The sequence below is a fragment of the Manduca sexta genome, chromosome 8 (assembly GCF_014839805.1).
Source record: "Manduca sexta isolate Smith_Timp_Sample1 chromosome 8, JHU_Msex_v1.0, whole genome shotgun sequence".
Lineage (NCBI taxonomy): Eukaryota > Metazoa > Arthropoda > Insecta > Lepidoptera > Sphingidae > Manduca > Manduca sexta.
Genome location: NC_051122.1, coordinates 1,750,838 through 1,770,464, shown reverse-complemented (window position 1 = coordinate 1,770,464; position 19,627 = coordinate 1,750,838). Strand labels below are relative to the sequence as shown.

Sequence of the window (19,627 nt, the reverse complement as noted above, 5' to 3'; positions counted from 1 at the left end):
GCATTTCATAGAATGACGTTGCGTTTAGTTTTATCGACTAAAAACAAAATATCGATTGGTGACATTTTGCTCTATGAGAGTCTATGAATAATTATATCATCTGTAGTTTTCAAGAAAAAATAAAATTTTTCCATAGATTGTGCATGCCCAAAAAAATGGCGATTGTTAAATTTTTGTTGAGAATTTAAAAGCACAATCTTCAGACATTTATTTAAAACGTTAAATATTTGTTGGTGTAACGGTGTAAAATAATCAGATACAATGGCTGACGCAATGGTAGAACGGAGACCGACTGTTCGTTTCTTCTGTCACAGGTGTAATATTGAATTTGAAGATGTTTTGCAGGTAAAAATCGATAATTATGTTATTTTTCGCTGTTGAATCATTATATTTGTGTTTGATTTCATGAGTAGTTGACCGTGGAGTGAGTTGTGTGTAGTTTTGGTTGCGGTAACCATGTCAGTTTTCTACGCATTATGTGTCGCTGGTAGAGACTGGCCAAGTGTCTGTCGTTGCAGCCGGTGCATCGTGCGGGTGACATTTCTTGGGAAACTTGATCTCGGTCAAGTCTCGGTGGTATTTTCCGATTTCACGTAATCACGTCACCCGTATCGCGTTCTAAATACCTGCACAGGCATGACTGGTTCTTGTAGAAGCACCTGGGCACTTTGTTAAGTGTATGGGGAATTTGTAGTAGATTTCTCGATAATTATCGAGTTATGTACCCTGTCATTGACATTGAAATATTGAAGACCACATAGCCCAAGATGCAATGTTATGTAAAAAGTAATTTCTAATAATTATTTCTCATCAGTTATCAGTGCTAATCAATGATATATCCACAATCTTAACCATCACTTGAACTATAACAAGTAATGTTTAGAGCTAAAGTTGATAATTTGTATACAAAATTGTCAGCCTATGTTTTGGATAGGGACTAACAAACACGCTGCAAATATATAAATAAGAGGAAAATAATTTCATTCAACTATGCATTGTTCTCGAGTCTCTGAATGATAACATATTCAAAATGTATCTATAAAAATTGTTTGGTTAATTCCAGGATTATACATGTCCATATTGTGCGAGCGGTTTCATTGAACAGCTGGAGAATGAGGCGGAGGGTATGGCCCTGTCTAGCGATGACTTCAGTGACGCGGACATGAGCAATATTGACGACATGAGTAACATAGATGAGATGAGCAACCTGGACGACTCAGACGAAGTCCACCACATAACACATGTATGGGTATTTTTTGGTAATTTTTGCAAATAATCTTTCATCCATTTTGGTAATAATTTTGTTTTAATAATTCTAGTGTTGTCATTGTTGACTTTTTTATTGCTTTGTATCACAAGATGAGCTTGCCGTTAGCCTGATGAGAAGAGATACAACCGCTCATAAACAGTAGAAACACCATCCAAAACCTTGAATTACAAAGTATTGTTCGGTATTCCACTGCGCTCGCTATCCTGAGACATGAGATGTTATGACATATTATGTCCAGCAGTTACACTAGCTAGGGTAGTTGTTTGTAGTTACACTAATTAACCAATGTTTTTATATAGTAAACAACAATATTGTAAAATAAATTTAAAACTGCACTCCCAAGTAAGAATTATCCAAGTAAAACCTGTAGCAACATGCACAGTGATTCAGCGGGGGTTTCCATTCAGACAGGTTATACATTGGTGATTAAGTGCACTGTCATTAAAGAAATGTATACCATAGACTACTATATATTAAATAGTACCACAAGCTTACTGTTAGTCACAATTTGTACTACAATCATTGTTTTATATATATATTATAGACAAGAGATAATTGACTAATGTCAGGTTGGACATGTTCCAAAGAGTTATGAGTATAGACACACTATTTATTTTGTTTAGTAATTGGTTGCAATAGTAGCATATTCTCAGAGATAAATGTGGATATAATCTGGCTTGATAATCAGACCTAAGTAAGATAATACGGTACTTATATTTTTGCTTAGTCAAGCTTCAACAATTTGACTAGCACATCATGTTTTGCATTTTTTAAACTGATAAAAACATAATCAACACCTAATGTTTCTTTCTAGTGGTGTATCATATTCACAGGGTCAGAATTCTGGCTTTGATGCTTTTCACACATTTATTTACGAAAAAAGAATTTTCTGGTAACATTCCATCTTATCACACCACTATACTATGCAATTTATTTATCATTATTATCTTTAATTTTACCAAAAAACGAACATTTTTAATCAATACGTTGGGGGAATTTTGTTTATTATTTTTCTGAGAAGACACTCTTATCTGCAATACCTCTTGTTTTTCTTCTTATTTGCTGTGAGATGACTCAGTTATAAACACTACAAGTGACATGCTACCACATCCTTTAATAAATAGATTGTCCTTCCCAAACCAGATATGTCAAATGTGTTTACATTATAAACTATTGTTCTTTTATATTCATTATGTTGCCTTACTTTTTTAGATTAACTGTTGACATTCTGCTTGTCCATACTATAATATTATGTTATTGTAAATTGTTATTCCAGAGGGGACAGACATAATTTATACTATGACGTCATTTGGCTTATTTGGAATAATATGATGAAAGAGGAAACAGTTTAATTTAATTAATTGCAATGTTTCAAGTGTCCGATGAAAATCTCAATTTTCGTAGCAATATTTGATTCACATAAATCATTAACTTGTTTAAATGCCACCTGACGCCTTAATTTAGTTTCTACCATAGCTAGTACTTTAAATATAACAATTACTTAACATCCTATGCCTTGTATTCCAAAGTTGTGGTTGGTGCTATCCTTTATTATCAGCTGATGTAACGTGTACGGTGTAACAGTCGAGCGACTCGCCCGTCAAGTCATTCGATTGATTATGGGCCGGAGCATTTATGGCGCAGCGCTGAGAAATAAAATGCATTACATTGTTGTGTAATTAGTTTTGAATATTATTTCAATGAAGACAATGTCGATATTAGTTTGACAGTAGAAATTTGTGCTCCAACATATGTGCGTCGGCCCTAAAAAGTTATTTATTTTCTTTTATTGATTTCATACATTATACAAGTTTAATTTACATGCGATAAAATTGTTGTTTCGTAAATTTGTTAGTGATACCGTGACAGCAAATTGCGCCACTTTTGAAATCAATACATGCTTATAATAAAGATTATGTTTGTGGTAGGTTCTTCTTTCTTTTCGTATTTTGATGGTTCTAATATTATCATAGAGCGAAAGGTTTCTGACTATTCGCACCTTGCTAGATTTCAAAACATTAATGACGAAGTCACTCCAAATGTTGGAACTAGTTATTTTTAATGAATAATATTAAAAGGCATTCCGTCTTATAACAAAACGGAGAATGACACGGGTTTGTTAGTTGATTATCTATTCCACATTCTCCGAGGAATTCTTGTATTTCCTTGCCCATTTTACACGGAAAATATCAGTCGATAATATGTTTTTCATCACATATATCGGGGGCTAGAACTAAGTTAGATATTCATTTCGAGAAAGTGTGTTAGTCGATCTTATATTAAGGGATAAGTCCCCCTCCGTCTAACCCATTATTCGTCGTACACATATATAAAGCCGTTATACCTAAAGGGATAGGTAAAACTGCAACTAGGGCATCTACTTCTCGCCTGTGTGTTTCGTCCCATCATGTGATAGGAGGCGAGCCTATCCCGCAGTCCAAGCTGCAGATTTCGGGCTGATATTGAGCAGAAAAACTCAATATCATTGGTCGATCCGGGATCATTCTTTGTGTATAGTCTTATTTGAACTAAGTTCGAACAATATTGTAAGTCGACAGCAAACTCAGCTGTTATCAGCCCATATGTTGATAAGGTGGTGGCGTGTCGCGTGACGTCACGGCGCGGCGTACGCGCAATAACCATTGTTACTGCCATACGATACGCAATTGTCGTTATTCGTGGTTTTGTAAAATAACGTTTGTTTTTAACCACAATTAATTTTTTTGTGTGGTATAGTGATATTTGTCCAAGGCCGAGGTTCCTTTTTTTCTCTTAGACCACTTTCAAAATTTTGCTGGTACCGGTAGACCTTTTTTTTGGAGAAAGTGCATTACCATTACCGCCCAGCCATCGCGCCAAATTACAATAATATATAAATCAGCAATTATTGTATTGTCAAGAAGATAATGCCAGACAAGCACTATTAGGGCTCGGTACGAATTTTTAATGTGCAATTGTAGCTCACAGTGTAATGTCGAGTATTGCTTTATAATTAAAAGTTTTGGGTAATCTTGCTACTTCTAGGACAATATAGTTTGATGTTTAATATCAGGCGAGCGACTTGCTTTCAATAAAAAACATAAACTGTTTACTAATAAAGTCGGTTAAAAATATACGTATCACTTATTTCCCTTCATCACATCTTTTGATATATTTATAAAACTATCCAATTTTCGGAGATAGTGCAATACAGTTCTACTGAATAAAAACACGTTTCAATGTACTCCTTCGATGTAGGTGTTTTCCAAACCCTTTTATTTTTACTAATATCGGAGGCAACGAAATTGATTTATGTACCACTTACGTGGTATTAATAATGTCAGTCAGTGCCGGATTTATATCTTTTATGAGTGTAGGCCACTTTATTTCCGCCGCCCTGTATGTAGGTTTCTAAAAACTTAATAATTTTCCAATTGTTGTTATTATGGAAGACACTAAAGTTAAATAAACGAATGATTAATAAAATCGAGTGAGCGTCCTCTGAAATCTGCCGCTTCAAGAGGCTGCCGCACATAGGCCGCGGCCTATACGGCCTATTTACAAATCCAGCACTGATGCCAGTTAATACCCGACGCAATAAGCATATTTTTATCGCAATGAATGTGTAGGTATTTGATACCTAATATACTATAGACATAATATTGCTGTAAACTATCCGGTTATCTTTCTAAGAGCAAAGTGCATAGATTAAGTGTTCCTTTCCCTTTCTTATTAACCTTTACCATTACGACAATATGTAAATATTGGCGAGGAAAAGTTTATTTTCATTAGTCTTTTTTTTGTTAGATGTGGGTACTCTAGTTTTTTCGTTAGTTCTGCTAAAAATACCGAAGACCGCTGTTTGGCCAGTCTCTTGCGAGTTCTCGAACTGTGCGGAGGTCTGGAAATAAGTTTGGAGCATTCTGTAATAAAATGTTGAGGACATGGAGTTTTACTCCTGCATCGTGGATGATGATCATTTGGAACTCTATGATGCCCGAAGACTTGAGATACCTTTTTAAAAAGTTGTTCGCCGTCCTCACCAAATGTTTCCCATATGACACTAGATCCTTAGTAGTAAAAATTAAAGACAGTGTCGTCCAAATATTGTTTTGTTACTTTGCGTTGCTCTTCGAAAGGCAACATTGTGATTCCATTGTTTTTTCGACTGTCAGTAAAAAAACAACAACCGCCTTCCCATATTAAGGATTGATGATCGTTTCATTTTTTAACACTTACTTCAAAAGGATTAGAATCCTTTGTTGTTCGTCTGTCTGTTTGCCTGTCGAGTTTCTTTATCTCAGGAACGCGTAGAGGTATCGAGTTGAAAACTATATCATATCGTCAGGCCATATCTCTTTCAGCTGTTAAAAAATAAACTTTAAATCAACCCGATTGAAAGGTATGGGCATTGTTCCCGCATAGTTTGCGATTTCACTGGAGATCAAAATTTATCGGCTAGTTCCCGTTAACCTAGACTCATATTTGGCAAGGAGTAATAAGAATAGTAAATATGTACTACTTTAATAACAAAATAAGCTAGTGTATACGGAACCCTCGGTGCGCGAGTCCAACTCGACCTTGGCCTTTTTTTTACCTTAGCGGCGACCCCTCACCACCACGTGACGTGCTTGCCTGTTCGTGAAAACAGATGTGCCAACACCACAAAATTGAAACGTTATTTGGCTTTCTTTAAGCATTAACCTTGGAATCTTGGCACATTTCAATCCCGGCCATGTGGAAGGGTAACGATTTTGCTGGATACGAACGTAGCTTTTATATTGAACGTAAAAATACATATTCAGTATTTTTTTAACTGACGATTTCAATAAATGATCACAATAGTTCTTTTTTATCGATCGTGAAAATTGAACAATCAGATTACAGTTCTTTTTGACAAGTTTTTAAATCGCTTATTTTGATTGGCTTGTTTGGATCTTTTCGATAAAATTGGAATTGTATATTAAAATCGTCGGAAATTTTCGTACATTTATTTAAAAAAATATCTTGTAAACGATGGTAATGATTATTTAGCAACAGCTTCTACATTGACAATAAATTCTCTTGATAGCTGTAGTGCTAAACTGAATGAAGTTGTTTGTTTTACCTTGTAACACCTTACGGCAGAGCAAGCAATAAAAATATCGATAAAATATAACATACTTATGCGTTACTTATATCCTAGTATTAATGGCGAAGGGTTAAAATTTTCTGGAAGAAACCTGACAATATATACGTACTACATACATACATAACATCACGCATTTATCCCCGAAGGGGTATGCAGAGGCGCAACTAGGGCACCCACTTTTCGCCAAGTATGTTCCGTCCCATGATGTGATAGGGGGCGAGCCTATCGCCACATCGGGCACAAATTCCAGACTCCGGGCTGATACTGAGCAGAAAGACCCAAATATCACTTTGCCCGACCCGGGATTTGAACTCAGGACCTCAGAGCGCTATTGTACCGGACATGCAATACAACTACGCCACCGAGGCAGTCGTATATATAGGTACTAATATGCATAAAAGCGGTCTGCAAATCCTTCTAATGATAATTAGTTTTTACTAAAGATACGAAAGGGAAGCAGGAATCTGGTTGTATGGATCATTCGCCGCTGCCTAGTATGTATATTTGTAAACATTGACGTCAAACGGACGGTACGTGGGAAAAATCAATAAGTTTAAACTTTATTACTTCATGACCTTTATGATACTGGCACGATGAGGTACAGAATGTAATTTGTGTATTAAAAAATGATGGTCGTTCTATTTTTAAAAATATCTTCAAACTGGATTCTATAAAAAAATCGAAAGTATGCAGTGTCTGCTAACATAAGTACTATGAGTGGCATTATTGGAGAAAATGAGATTAAATTATTTCATAATTCCTGGCAGTGTGGTCGTACGGGAAGTTAAAATTTATTTATTTCCTATTTTGCGAGTATATGAATGAATTGCTCTAAATAATATAAAAAAACGATTTGTTATTTTTTCTCTGTATCATGCACTGTAGTTTATACCTTAAAGTGCTTTGATATTTTTGTGTTTTTTTTTCATGATGAGAATTGTTTTCCGTACAGGTGATAGACTAATATTGACGGTATTACTATTACAGGCTTAAATAAATTATTTAATTTCATATCATAAAGATATGGTAGATGAGATAGGTATTTCTCGTCGCTATAAGTATAGACTTGATAATGATTGAAGTGATTTGAAAAGTTTTATCGTGAACTAAGTAATCGTTTTATCGAAGTATAAACAATTACGTATAAACGTGATAGTGACTCGACTATTACGAAAAATATAGTCATTGGTTGGAGGAAATACACAAAAAGGATTTATTAATTAAATTTATTTGTGAAACATGTTTTTGATTTTAGCAATATTATATTCGAGAAAATTACTTGTATTATTGAATTAAAAGCGTTTGGTGTAAAGAATCCCTAGCCGACCTCAACAAATGATATTATTATAAACAGCGTTTGCTGGCGGTTTTGTCATAATGAAATAACAAACATTCGGACATTTTAACATAAAAAACATGTTCAGCTACAATCTTCCTTACAAAAATTTCGCTAAGCTATGCTTAGTTAAAACCAAAGTTTACTCGATCAGCTGTAAGTCAAAACTCCCCATCTTGATTCTTAATAAGGTTTAAACTAGGAACCGGTGATGTTTTTGACAGCTTTTAAGCAATTCTTAACCACTTCTTAACGCTAAAACAAGTTTATAAGTAAGACTGTTAATATTACATGTCGAATTTAATATTTAGTAGGTATTTATATTGTCTTTATGCAAGCCAAGAGTAGTCGTTGTTTCAATATACATTATATTATATGTGGTTGTGTTGTTGCAGGGCACTCCGCCGATGTTGAACGACCTGGCGTTCCTCATGTCCGGCGGCAGGCTGCGGTAAGTTGTTTAATAAGTACTCGGAACTTCAGTGTCTGAATAGTCAACAAGTCAACAGCTAAAAATGTTGTAAAATGTAGGTAGATATTGTAACTTTGACTTTTCGGATGACGCAACACCTCAGTGCGCCCCGTTACTACGAAGGTGGCAGCGTTCGAAACTTGAGGAGAAAATTATAATAAAATAAATCGCGATGGAATCCGCGAAATTGTTTTATATCAATGTCTGAATACTTAGCATTAGAAATGTTTTACCAAGTGTTCCTTGTAATTATTAATACGAACTTCAGGAAGAACATCGTAACTGACATTTCACACTTTTTAATAGATCGATTCTTTATTAATTATAGAATATTTATGTATATTTGCAATATTTAGTAAAAGGGGCCTGTAGGAAAGTGGGTATGGCATATCTGGGGAAGGAAATGGTACCCTCTTAGCATGGGCAAAGGGGAAGAGGCTGGCATTTCCTGGGAAATGTTCGCGAGCCCTTGTAGGCTTCACTGTGTATTGACAATCAAGATGTATACACACTGAACTGTGTGCCTAGAGCTGTGGCAAATGTCCCCCGTGCATGGGCATGCATTCATGTCCCCCGTGCACGGGCATGAATTCAGTGTTGAAGATCGCGGGGGTCGGTGTAATGTGTTGTGTGATGTCGGCAGCGGCCCCGGGCGGCGCGACACGCTGATGGAGCAGCTGGTGTGGATGATCGGCGGCGCGCGGCCCGGCTCCGGCGCCGTGACCGCGGGCGCGCCCTTCGTGTTCATCGGCGCGCCCGGAGACTACGTGTTCGGGGGAGAAGGTAACGCGATAAACACTATATTACATAGAAAAAATGTTTCTGTTTCTGTGGTGAAAGGTTCATTTAATACGATTCTTGCCGGCTTATCATCAGAACGATTTGCTTTTTACTAGAGTTTTATAATACACAGGTGGAAACATATGTATTAAAATACTAATGTATAATATTTGCAGTTTGCACTAATATTGGATCAACCATGCACTGTTCTTTACTGTTTATAATGACTCTGGTTGTGGAGTATGGATGATATTGTTTATAGCTCCTCCTAATTATTTTAATACTATTTTATATCATTTCTGATAACAGAGGCAGTTTAAAATAAATGTTACTAGATTCAATCGATAACCAATTATGTACAAATATCGCACGCTTGCAGGTCTGGACGCGGTGGTGACGCAGCTGCTGGGCCAGCTGGAGAACGCGGGCCCGCCGCCGCTGCCGCGCGAGCAGATCGCCGCGCTGCCGAGCCAGCAGATCACCGACGAACACATCGCCGCCAACGCCGCCTGCTCCGTCTGCTGGGAGAACTTCACCTTGGGTACCGCTACTCTTATATTACTTCTTATGAATGCGAAAGTTAAAAAAAAATTTGGATGTTTGTTAGAAGTAAACGCAGAAACCGCTGTACGAAATTGGATAGAATTTGGCACACGGATAGATCATGTCCTGAATTAGCATGTAGGTTTACTTGGTAACCCGGTAATTTGCTTCCATAGAAGATTTTTAAAAAAATATGTGTCGAATACATGAAGCTATAGACAAATATAGTGATTTAGAGACTTTTGTAACGAGAAAGGCATTTCTCGCGGCGTGACTAAGCAAGTTACATATTCACACACACTCACGAACACTTTTTCACCCACGCTAACATGCGCGGAGATAAACACTCGCACGCATACACTCATAGTACATACACGTGTGTCTGGCACATTTGTAAGTAAAAACACATGCCTTTAGTTCCTAAAAGTTTCGGCATAAGTATAACTTATGCACATAATTGATTGCAGGATGTGATAGATGGAGACCCTATTAGTAATCTTCCAATCCCGGCAACTCTCTGTGATGTTGCATGTTGCAAAAGATTAAAAGGAATATAGCCCGATATTAATGTTTTGGTTAGTCGTTCTGCGAGACATTAACAGCTGTTGGTTTTGTTTGCTTATACTGTTACGATGATGTTCCAGGTGAGACGGTGTCGCGGTTGGAGTGCGACCACATCTTCCACTCGTCCTGCATCGCGCCGTGGCTGCAGCTGCACGCGACGTGCCCCATCTGCCGGCGCTCGCTGCTGCCCGAGGAGCCGGCGGATGCTCCTGCTGCTGACGCGACTGCCGCTAACGCGAGCGAGACTGCCGCCGACGCGAGCTCCACGCTTGCCGCCAACGCGAGCGCCACGTCCACCACTCCCGCCGCACAGACGCAAAACGCGCCCGTCACGCCCGCCACCATCAGCGTCAACACACCCAGTTAGTATGCCTGTATTTATATATAGATCTCCTCGGAACTATAACAGTAAAAAAAATATTCGAAATAATAATAGATAATTGAAATACGTTTTGAATTTCTTTCGGAAATTCGGAACGTATTTCAATTATCTACGATACAAAATTCTATAGGTTATAACTACAACAAGATCTCTCCAAATTGTAATTGAAAAACAATAACTAGTCAAGAATTTTATCACTTTTATTTTCAATTTATTTGGGCTGATCGTACTTTACCGACTTTAGTTTTGCTTACTAAATTTAACGGTTAATAAGTTACTCAATTTAAATAATTTTATTCTAACTACCCCATATAAAGCGCTTATTACAATTGACATTCATTTGACCCGGCCCGGTAGTAGTTACACCTAATAGTAAGTATTGTACAGTAGGAAATATTATGATGTAGATCATAAGCAGCAATATTATCATTTTAGTACCTATCAGATTGACGTCTGTCCAGTTGCTTTTGTAGCGGAAACGCTGGAACGATTTTTAAGACGTTTACGCGTGTAGTTAGTTTTTTTAATTTCGACGTAAAGTCTGTAATGTGCGGCCGGCCTAATCCCAGAAACGAAGGTTGATGCGACTGTATACATGTGTAATGTTAACGCCAGTGTTGCGCGTCCCAGTCTCGTTCTCGCACGTGGTGCTGCGGCGGCGCCTGCCGGCGGGCTGGGAGGCGGACAGCTCGGGCTCGTCGGGCGGCGCGGGCGGCGCGTCGGGCGCGAGCGGCGCCTCGGGCTCGCCCTCCAGCGCCTCCACCGGCTCCTCCGTCACCGCGAGCGGCGTGTGGGCGCCGCTGGCGCGCGACTCCACCTCCAACTCCACCGCCTCGCTCTCCAGCGACCGCGACCGCCAGTACAATATGGACATTGACTTCGACTAGGACGTGGCGTCCGGTGTGCGATGTCGTTGTTTTTGTACGTCGTATGAAATGATATTTTTTTATGATCGCAACGGGACCGCGTCGCGTCCGAGTGTTTATGTATAAAAATATATAGTCGATATTGAATGGAGTCGTTTAGGATATAGTGCGTCATGTAAACGAACTGTTACAGTTGCGTGCCTTTCATTTGTATTGCAAAAGTTTAGTGTAATGTAGGCGCGGCGCGCGGTGCCGGCCGGCGTGGCAGTGACACGTGGCGGCGGCGTGGCGGCGACGTGGCATGGCTGGGCGGGTTACTCGCGCCACTGTGTCGCCACGGCGCAGGCCGGTCTCTGCGCCCGCGCATGAACTGTACCTAGTTATTAATTATTATAATTATATACCGTGTTACATACGCGTTTTGGTTTTGGACTGCATTCAAAATTGTGTGTAAAAAATGTAAGTCATTAATATTTGTCAACATAAATTAATTCTTCATTAAAAATGTTTTTTTTTCGTGTAAATTTTGTAAATATGCGTCTAAGGTAGAATTTTGTTGCGGTTAGAGGACAGTATAGAATTATTACTGAATAGTATATCACTTTGAAAAATGATTCGGAATGATTCTAGCTCAATACTGATACGCCACAGTTTGTGGGTAATATTACAACTATTTATTGTGAAGTGTGGTGGGAGAACTAAATACGACATGTAATTCACTGAACCGTTTGTATATAATAAATTAATTCGGAATCAAGCTATTTTTCACTATATCTTAGTTTTATTTACCAAAACCTGTTAACATAAAGGTTATTTTTGTGGGTAACATCGCCTGGAATAATTTGTAATAGTCTTAGTATAACTCTAGTACAATGCTACGTCTGGGTAAACATCGTAGATTTATTAAATTTGGTGTCCAGTAACAATGAAACAACTATATTCCTTTTGTCACTTATTGGGGTAGCTTTCCGTAGTCAAACTCTGGTTGTGTGGAATTTGGTTGATATCCAAAATCATACCATAGCTTCATTGTAATCATTATTTATAATATTATTATTATAATTAAATGGGTGCGTTGTTGGTCCAAAAGTCAGTAACGCCGGCCCGAGCACCAAGAACCCAGGTTTGAATTCTAACTCGGGACAAAAAATTGTAATGGATTTTGTCATGAAAATACCCAGTTGCAGCTGTGTTGGTAAGATGGGGTGTTATACTCCTGTTCTTTGGAAAGCCCGTAGTTTAGTACTGCGCTTGATCTCTCCGAAATAAAAGTGTTGTGCACTACATGATCTCCAGGGTTTTTACTTAATCTCTAGTTATATTTACTCCGAAATTCAGTAATGAGGACTTTTTATTACTTGGTTCTCGCGGCTGCGCCTGCGTAAAATATTTTTTCCGATATAAAAATCCCTATATGTCTTCCAAGTAAGAAAGCAAATTATGTGCTAACCTATATTAATCCACTATGTTGGTGATCTGATATCTGTACAATGTCAATGCCATCTAGTGGCATTGACATTGATTTTTTAATCTATTATATATAATATCAGCCCTGTATTATATACTGTCCCACTGTTGGGCATGGGCCTCCACTACTACAGAGAGGGATTAGGCCTTAGTCCACCACGCTGGCCCAGTGCGGTTGGAAGACTTCACACACCCTCGAAATTCCTAAAGAGAACTCTCTTCTTATGTTTACGCAGTTAGATATTTAAATAAAACTATTTTCCGGATGTTATCGTGGTTTTTTATATTAAAATTTCTCCCGACGTTTAGAATCTGATATCTTATTAAAGTATAATAATAATGTAGTGTTTGAGGTCACGGGTGGAGGGGGATATTAAAACATCGTGATAAAATAATATAAAAACCGCGATAAAGTGGAAAAATAGTTGTTTTATTTCAATTAATAAGACTTGAAAATGCCGTATCATAAAAAAAATGTAGGTAAGCTTACCATCAGGCATTCGATCCGCTTATCTCATTCAATAAAAAAACGCTAAATCGGCAGATAGTCCATTTTAAAGAAGCATATATGAAGTAACAATAAAAAGGTAAGGTATAATTTAGAAAGTAGTTCGGCCGGGCGCAGGTAGATTGTGGCAGATGCGAGACCACGTGCGGGATTCGCCGGCGCTTATTAATCTTAGCTGGAAAGGTGTTTCTTGTTTATAAATCTGTATGAACGTTGATTTGACATTGCTTTGGAAGATTTTATCTGTTTACGGCGAAGCAAGTTAATAATTTATTATAGTGTGTACACTGTACATGGTTATTCTTAGATCTCCATAGATCAATTACCAAGCGGCTTGGTTATTTAATTGAAAAAATCAATTTGGATTTCTCTGCAAGATACACCTTTCCGTACGAGGAGGACTGTTCAAATTATGCGGCAAAAATCTGGTCATCCATTGCAAAACTGAAACAATTTTTGTTGTTAAAATTATGTTAAAATAATAATTACAATCAAATATCAGGCTTTTTTATTTCATTGCCAAAATAGGAAAATCTTTGGACAATATTCACAAATTCAGATGACAACCCAAAAATGGCATTGAATATAACTTGTGAATGAAGTCCACGATTTGATACCCGTGCTGCAAACGGTACATGTCAATAGTTTGAAGGCACAGAGCGTACGAAGCAGGTGTCCGTAATCGATGGCCGCTTGCCATAAACTCGTTACTATTCTTCATACACTATATTTACTTCAACAAGTTTACAATGTGTATTTAACTATAAACGAGAATATCGCAACATTTATTGTTTTTATATATCCGTAGTAAATACTTGCCGTGAATATTCAATTAAGGCGCCATTGATTGAGGCGACGTTGCGATAAAATAGGCAAATGTTTATTTTTTGAATCACGGAACATTCTGTTTATTGTTCATGTTTAGTTACTTAGTTTATAGGGGGTGGGGTTAACTGCGATGACTGCTTTTGCAATTTCTATGGCGTCATTTTAATTTGTTTGATGGATATTATGCGTCACGTTACTTTAAGGGATGGAGTTACAGGGTATAAAGTAATATTTTTATAATTTATGTATCCAACATTTTATTGCCAAATTTTCATATATTTTAAACTTAGATCTTAGGCAAAAGGCCGAGAAGTGACAATAGTTATGATCCCACTTACCATATCCTCATAAGCAGCTTTTCGATCGGTTAGTTAACTTTTTAGGAGCACGCTTATAGCTTTTTAGAAAACTTAGATGTGTGTGCCCTGGGGATTTGAACCTGCGGACATTAGTCTCGCAGTCCGTTCAACACACAACTAGGCTATCGCCGCTCTCAGGTAATTACTAGTCAATTCAAAAAAAATAAAACATATCTACGAAGAATAAACACCTATAACAATATTACGTCACAACATTCCACCAACATAGGGACAAATATTTATCCCCAGTTAGCAAATACCTATCGTTTCACCCTCGGACCCCTCCGGAAACCCTCGACAGTTAGGGTCGATCAATTACTAGACAGTGGTCTATTTTTAGGTCTCATCCCCGGCCCCAGTCTACTGATTAGCTGGCATTTCGTGCAGTGGTCCACCTTGCATACGACATGCGTTAAATATGCATAAGTTCATAATTAATTAATTTGGTTGGTTCAAGTGACTAGCTTATGCTCATAATTCTTTTTAATACTTAAAGATTAAATGTTGGAAAACGTGTTTTTAAGGCCCCTTCGAATAGGTCGATTTAGAAATCTTTGGGAGAGGCATATATTTAGCAGTGGACATCCTACGGCTGATGATGTTGATGAAAACTGTTTTTCTCGACTGTAAAGATAAATAAAAATTGTGTTCTTAGGTACTGCGCTGGTATGTGGGTTTACCTGGCTCGTCATTTATTCACCGTAATACTGATAGACGTGAATTATCGTTTAATGAGATGAAATCAATCCGTTTCAACCTCCATTTACAGCAATGTATTTTATCAACGAGAATTATATAGCTTAATACCTTAGAATGCATTTGTCAGTACTGAGGGCAATAGTGAATAGATCTATTAATAAAGTGTTATAGCGAGTTTGTTATTCCTTGGAATAGATTTTATCAATGGCGTAGTTATATTGCGTGCGCGGTACTACTGCGGCTCTGAAATCTTCCGTTTGAATCCCGGGTTGGGCAGTGATTGGGTTCTGCTCAATATCATTGCGGAGTCTGGAATTTGTGCCCTGTATGCTGATAGGCTTTTTCCCAATGTCATCATAGGACGAAATGACAAAAATGCTCCGGTGGCAGCTCACCTTCCGTTTCGATGATAAAAAGCATAAGTGTGTATATATGATACAAAAGGTTCACATTTGATCTATCGAATGAATTTTACAGACAATGCATATGAAGCATCGCAAGCCCTTTACGAACTAGTCGCTATTCTATTGATGGTACAATAACATGGGGTTACAGTTTTATTCAACAATAAATGTCTAAAAGCTCATTATTTCTACATTCAGTAGATAACGTCTCCGTAATGAACATGGCGCGCCACTAGTCTAAGTTTTAGTGCTCATTATAGAATAAAAAGACACTAAATTAATACTACTCGTGTAGGTTTTAACATTCCAGATCTTTTTGCAATTTGCATCGATTAAAAAACCGTCGGTGCAACGCACTGGCGTCTGGCGGCTCGCGTGCGATGTGATATTTATTCGGGCCGTGCGCGTTAACAAGGCGCATCACGTGTTTGCGTACATCATATCGATGTGTATATAATTTAATTCGTTGATCACACGCGGCGGTGTGGCGGCGCGGTGCCGACACACTCGACTTGACTCCGCACAAAACGATATAAAACTTATGTGTTTGACCCGCTGCGAGCCGCGCCGCTCGCGATCAGTAAACAAAGCGAAAGCGGCGCGGGCGCGGGCGAGGGCGCGGGCGCACTGCAATTATAATAAAGGTGCGCGCGCAGCTGACTGCCGCACCTGCCGCCATCTTTAACATTTCTTAAAGTTTTTTTTCGCCATCGGTGTTATTGGCCTATTTTTTATGGCGCAAGCTGTCGGGACAGCTGACGCGCGGCCGCATTTCGTTTCTCTTTGTGCGTTAGCGTCGTCGGACGCCGGGATTTCTCAAGGCGATGCCTAGGATAATGAGGATAACGCAGCTGCCCAAGGATTGAAAGGTCCGCGCCAGGTGTGGGTGCTACCACGTGGATGGGTGCCTTTTTTGTCAGGCGCCTTTTGTTGTAAAATAACAATAAAAACTGTCGTGATGCGTGGGAGTATGATTAAGATTTTTTTGGAAGAATGGCGTGGGAATAGTTATGGAACACTACGTCTCTGCTTGAGCTTTCGCAGCAAAAACCCCATGTAATAACTAAGTAAATTTTATTTCGTATGCTGATTAAATGAAAACTTCATTAACATCTGGTAGGTCTATACTGTTATACACTTCAATTTATAAAGACAAATCCATCCCAATCCCAAAAATGACCTGCAAACTTCATAGTATAATTTCCCTGCCAATTACCTGAAAACTATAAGAAAGGTATTGAGTGATATATAAATCTACTAGATCCGGAAACTATTCTACTAAGTGTTTCCATTCATAATTCATGATTATTTTATCAAACACGTAGATCCTTTGGAATTAGTTTATCAAACAGTTCTTCTTTTTAAAGCAGAATGTTGCCAATAGTCCCAGCTGCACACCTGTAAGTAAATGATGACCACCACCCATGAACACCTACACGAATGAAGAATTTTGGAACAATTTAATTAAGGAAAGTAAAGGATATTTATTTTGGACCACCGGCATCCTCAACCCTAATAAAATTACATAAAACAGCACTTTAAACTTTAAGTGATATAAACTTTGTACTATATATTAGATTTAGACAATAATAAAAATGAGAATTACTCTCAAAGTAATACGCATCGACGAATAATTTACTCAAATCACTTAATTAACTTTCAATCGAATAATTTAGTGACAACAGTGCATCTAAAATTTACGAACTTGCAAACGGCTTCAGGGCTGCCAGAACAAATCAATTAGTACTTATTTCTTAAGAATAAGAGTATTGAGTTTCGGACAATATTTTTCTATTAATTCCAGTGTGAACGGTAAGGCGTTAGCTTCAATTTTTAGCTTCAGTTGTTAATGATTATTGGTTTGATACGGTTTCATACCTGTTTCTCCTTTCAGGGGTAGGCAGAGCTTTTCTTACACCCAGATTTCGGTAGGTATGTTCTCAATTTCGCTCTTAACAAAGTGGTTACGGTCACGATGCTTTCTGTCTGAAATTATGATGTAACCCACTGCCCGATCTCTCTTCATCTGTATGTTAAATAACAATCGGGTGTGTTAGTTTATAAATCCTTCTACTGCTATTTTAATTTGATCAGTCCACCTCAATGGTTACCTACCACGAAGTCTATTTCCGACTATTCTGCTCTGAGTGACTAGACGCTCTTTGGAGTCATAAATTTTGCCGCGAGACATCACCGAAGATTCTGAATATAATCGACTACTACCTCAAATAAACAATACTCAACGCCGAGTTCTTGGAGTATGGAAAGGTTTGTACGGAATTCTATCCATGATACCCAATGCATTCTTCTTCAGCACCACCTCTCTAAAGCTTCAAATGCAAGACTTACTTGTTTCATCTGGAGCAGTAGTTCTCCCATACGGATTGGATCAGTTGCAAACAAGGTTGTCATCGGTGTAGTATAGGTTAATGATATTGTAAACACCAATCGTAGCGCCGTCGGTCCACTCCTCGATAGTAAGTGACATTGCAAGCTCAGTCTAGATGTTAAGTGCGCTGGGAGGAAAGCTATCTGAAGGAAGGTCATTCGTTCGTACCAAAGCAATTCCTTCTTCTTAGAAACTCCTGAGAAAGTGCTTAAGATGTTTTATTGTGTTGTCAAGATATACTTGATATAAAACTTCAAGCATCTTCCACAATATTTTCCATTTTATGATGTTAAATGCCTTTTGGAAGTCAAAAAAGCATATGTAAATCAATGTCTTGAATTCTCGAACCTTTGACACTGATGATTTGATGAATTATGTGAATCTGTTCTCGGGTACCCTTTCCCTTCATATATCCATGCAGCTACGTTAGTTCTCAGGTTATAAGGGACAAGATATTATCATTTAACGGCTGGTACTGAGCGAAGATAGGCTAGGTAGGTATATTTTCAGTTCGAAAAAAAAAAACTTGCTAATTTTGCGTGAAACGGCTCGATTATAATCAAAATTCGATCTTATTCCCACGGAATTGAGTTAAAATAGGCATAGAAATCTATTACAGATGGTATAATATGTGGTTATGCAATTGTTATTATGCAACAGTTTAAATTTTAATTGCTTCAGTAATTTTGTGTCATGTCTGCGGTGACCTTTCCAGTTCCATAATATACTTTGACATGAAAATACTCTTCAAAATACATATGTAGTTGCCAGCCCTACTCAGGGCCGAGGGTCTTCGACCTGCGTGTGTCCAGCGACTGGGCGCGTGGCGTGTGTTTACGCTCAGCTCGCCGAGACTCCCGCGCCGCCACGCCACCTGCCGGCACCTCCCTAATTACACACAAACAATACGCGTGCCACCATAGACAATTACATGAATGTGCGAAATTACCACGGTTCGAATTGTTTAAATGTGAGAAAGCGGGAATTTTCTTCGATTTTAATATAAATTACGGATGCATCCGGTCAGGCATGCGTGGTGGGATTGTTGAATATTAAGATATTTTGGGCTTCCTTCTCCATTATGATTCGTTGAACTATAGAGACTGTAAATGATTATAATCTTTGGAGATAATTAAGAAGTTCATAAGATACCTTAACTTGAATTTATTAGCGCAAATTTCACAGTAGTAATATATAGCCAATGGTCAACTATTAAGCAAGAGTTTTTAAACATGTTATATAATTTTATATTTAAATTTTTGATAACATTAATTGATAAGAAAATTAAAAAATCGGCTCTACTAATTTGTTAAACTTCATAATTATAGTTTAAGACAATAATAAACATAACTATAATAAATAGTTAAGTATTTTTCAATAGCGTATTTCGACAAAGCTATGTGTGAATTTGTCACTTATAGCACAAAGGAAGCAAAAGGTTTTGTCACAAATAAAAATACTCTTTGTTACAATATCACGGAATGTTTCGCTTATTATCTATCACTGAGGAGTATATTTTCATCGCGCCGTCTGCCGAGGTAGCGAGTCTAATAATAATGGTGAAGGATTTCAAAGAAACGAAAATCGAGCTTTTTATTTCCGACGCTGTGATAAATTTGTATGCACTATATTCCAACAAAATATGACGTA

General features: G+C 37.9%; 1 protein-coding gene across 3 annotated transcripts; it reads left to right on the top strand.

The window, feature by feature from the left end:
- The first annotated feature begins 111 nt into the window (after window positions 1–111).
- On the top strand, window positions 112–12,094 carry LOC115448308 (E3 ubiquitin-protein ligase RNF126). 3 transcript variants are annotated; one of them, XM_030175705.2, is made up of 7 exons: window positions 112–345; window positions 1,064–1,243; window positions 8,112–8,167; window positions 8,832–8,971; window positions 9,348–9,509; window positions 10,156–10,437; window positions 11,088–12,094. In XM_030175705.2, exons 1-7 carry the CDS (start codon window positions 262–264, stop codon window positions 11,342–11,344), a joined length of 1,161 nt encoding a protein of 386 aa, XP_030031565.1. In that variant the 5' UTR covers window positions 112–261; the 3' UTR covers window positions 11,345–12,094. The 3 variants fall into 3 exon arrangements, with proteins under 3 accessions (XP_030031565.1, XP_030031563.1, XP_037292334.1); XM_030175703.2 differs by having other exon boundaries at window positions 11,073–12,094; XM_037436437.1 differs by lacking the exon at window positions 112–345 and having other exon boundaries at window positions 1,064–1,259; window positions 11,073–12,094.
- The last annotated feature ends 7,533 nt before the right edge of the window (window positions 12,095–19,627 follow it).

Bases quoted from the DNA above. Each gene is read 5' to 3' on its own strand.
- LOC115448308 (XM_030175703.2), top strand. From the start codon at position 262: ATGGCTGACGCAATGGTAGAACGGAGACCGACTGTTCGTTTCTTCTGT. The intron at 1,244-8,111 runs GTATGGGTATTT...GTGTTGTTGCAG, and splicing joins AAGTCCACCACATAACACAT to GGCACTCCGCCGATGTTGAA. The intron at 10,438-11,072 runs GTTAGTATGCCT...TGTTAACGCCAG, and splicing joins CATCAGCGTCAACACACCCA to TGTTGCGCGTCCCAGTCTCG.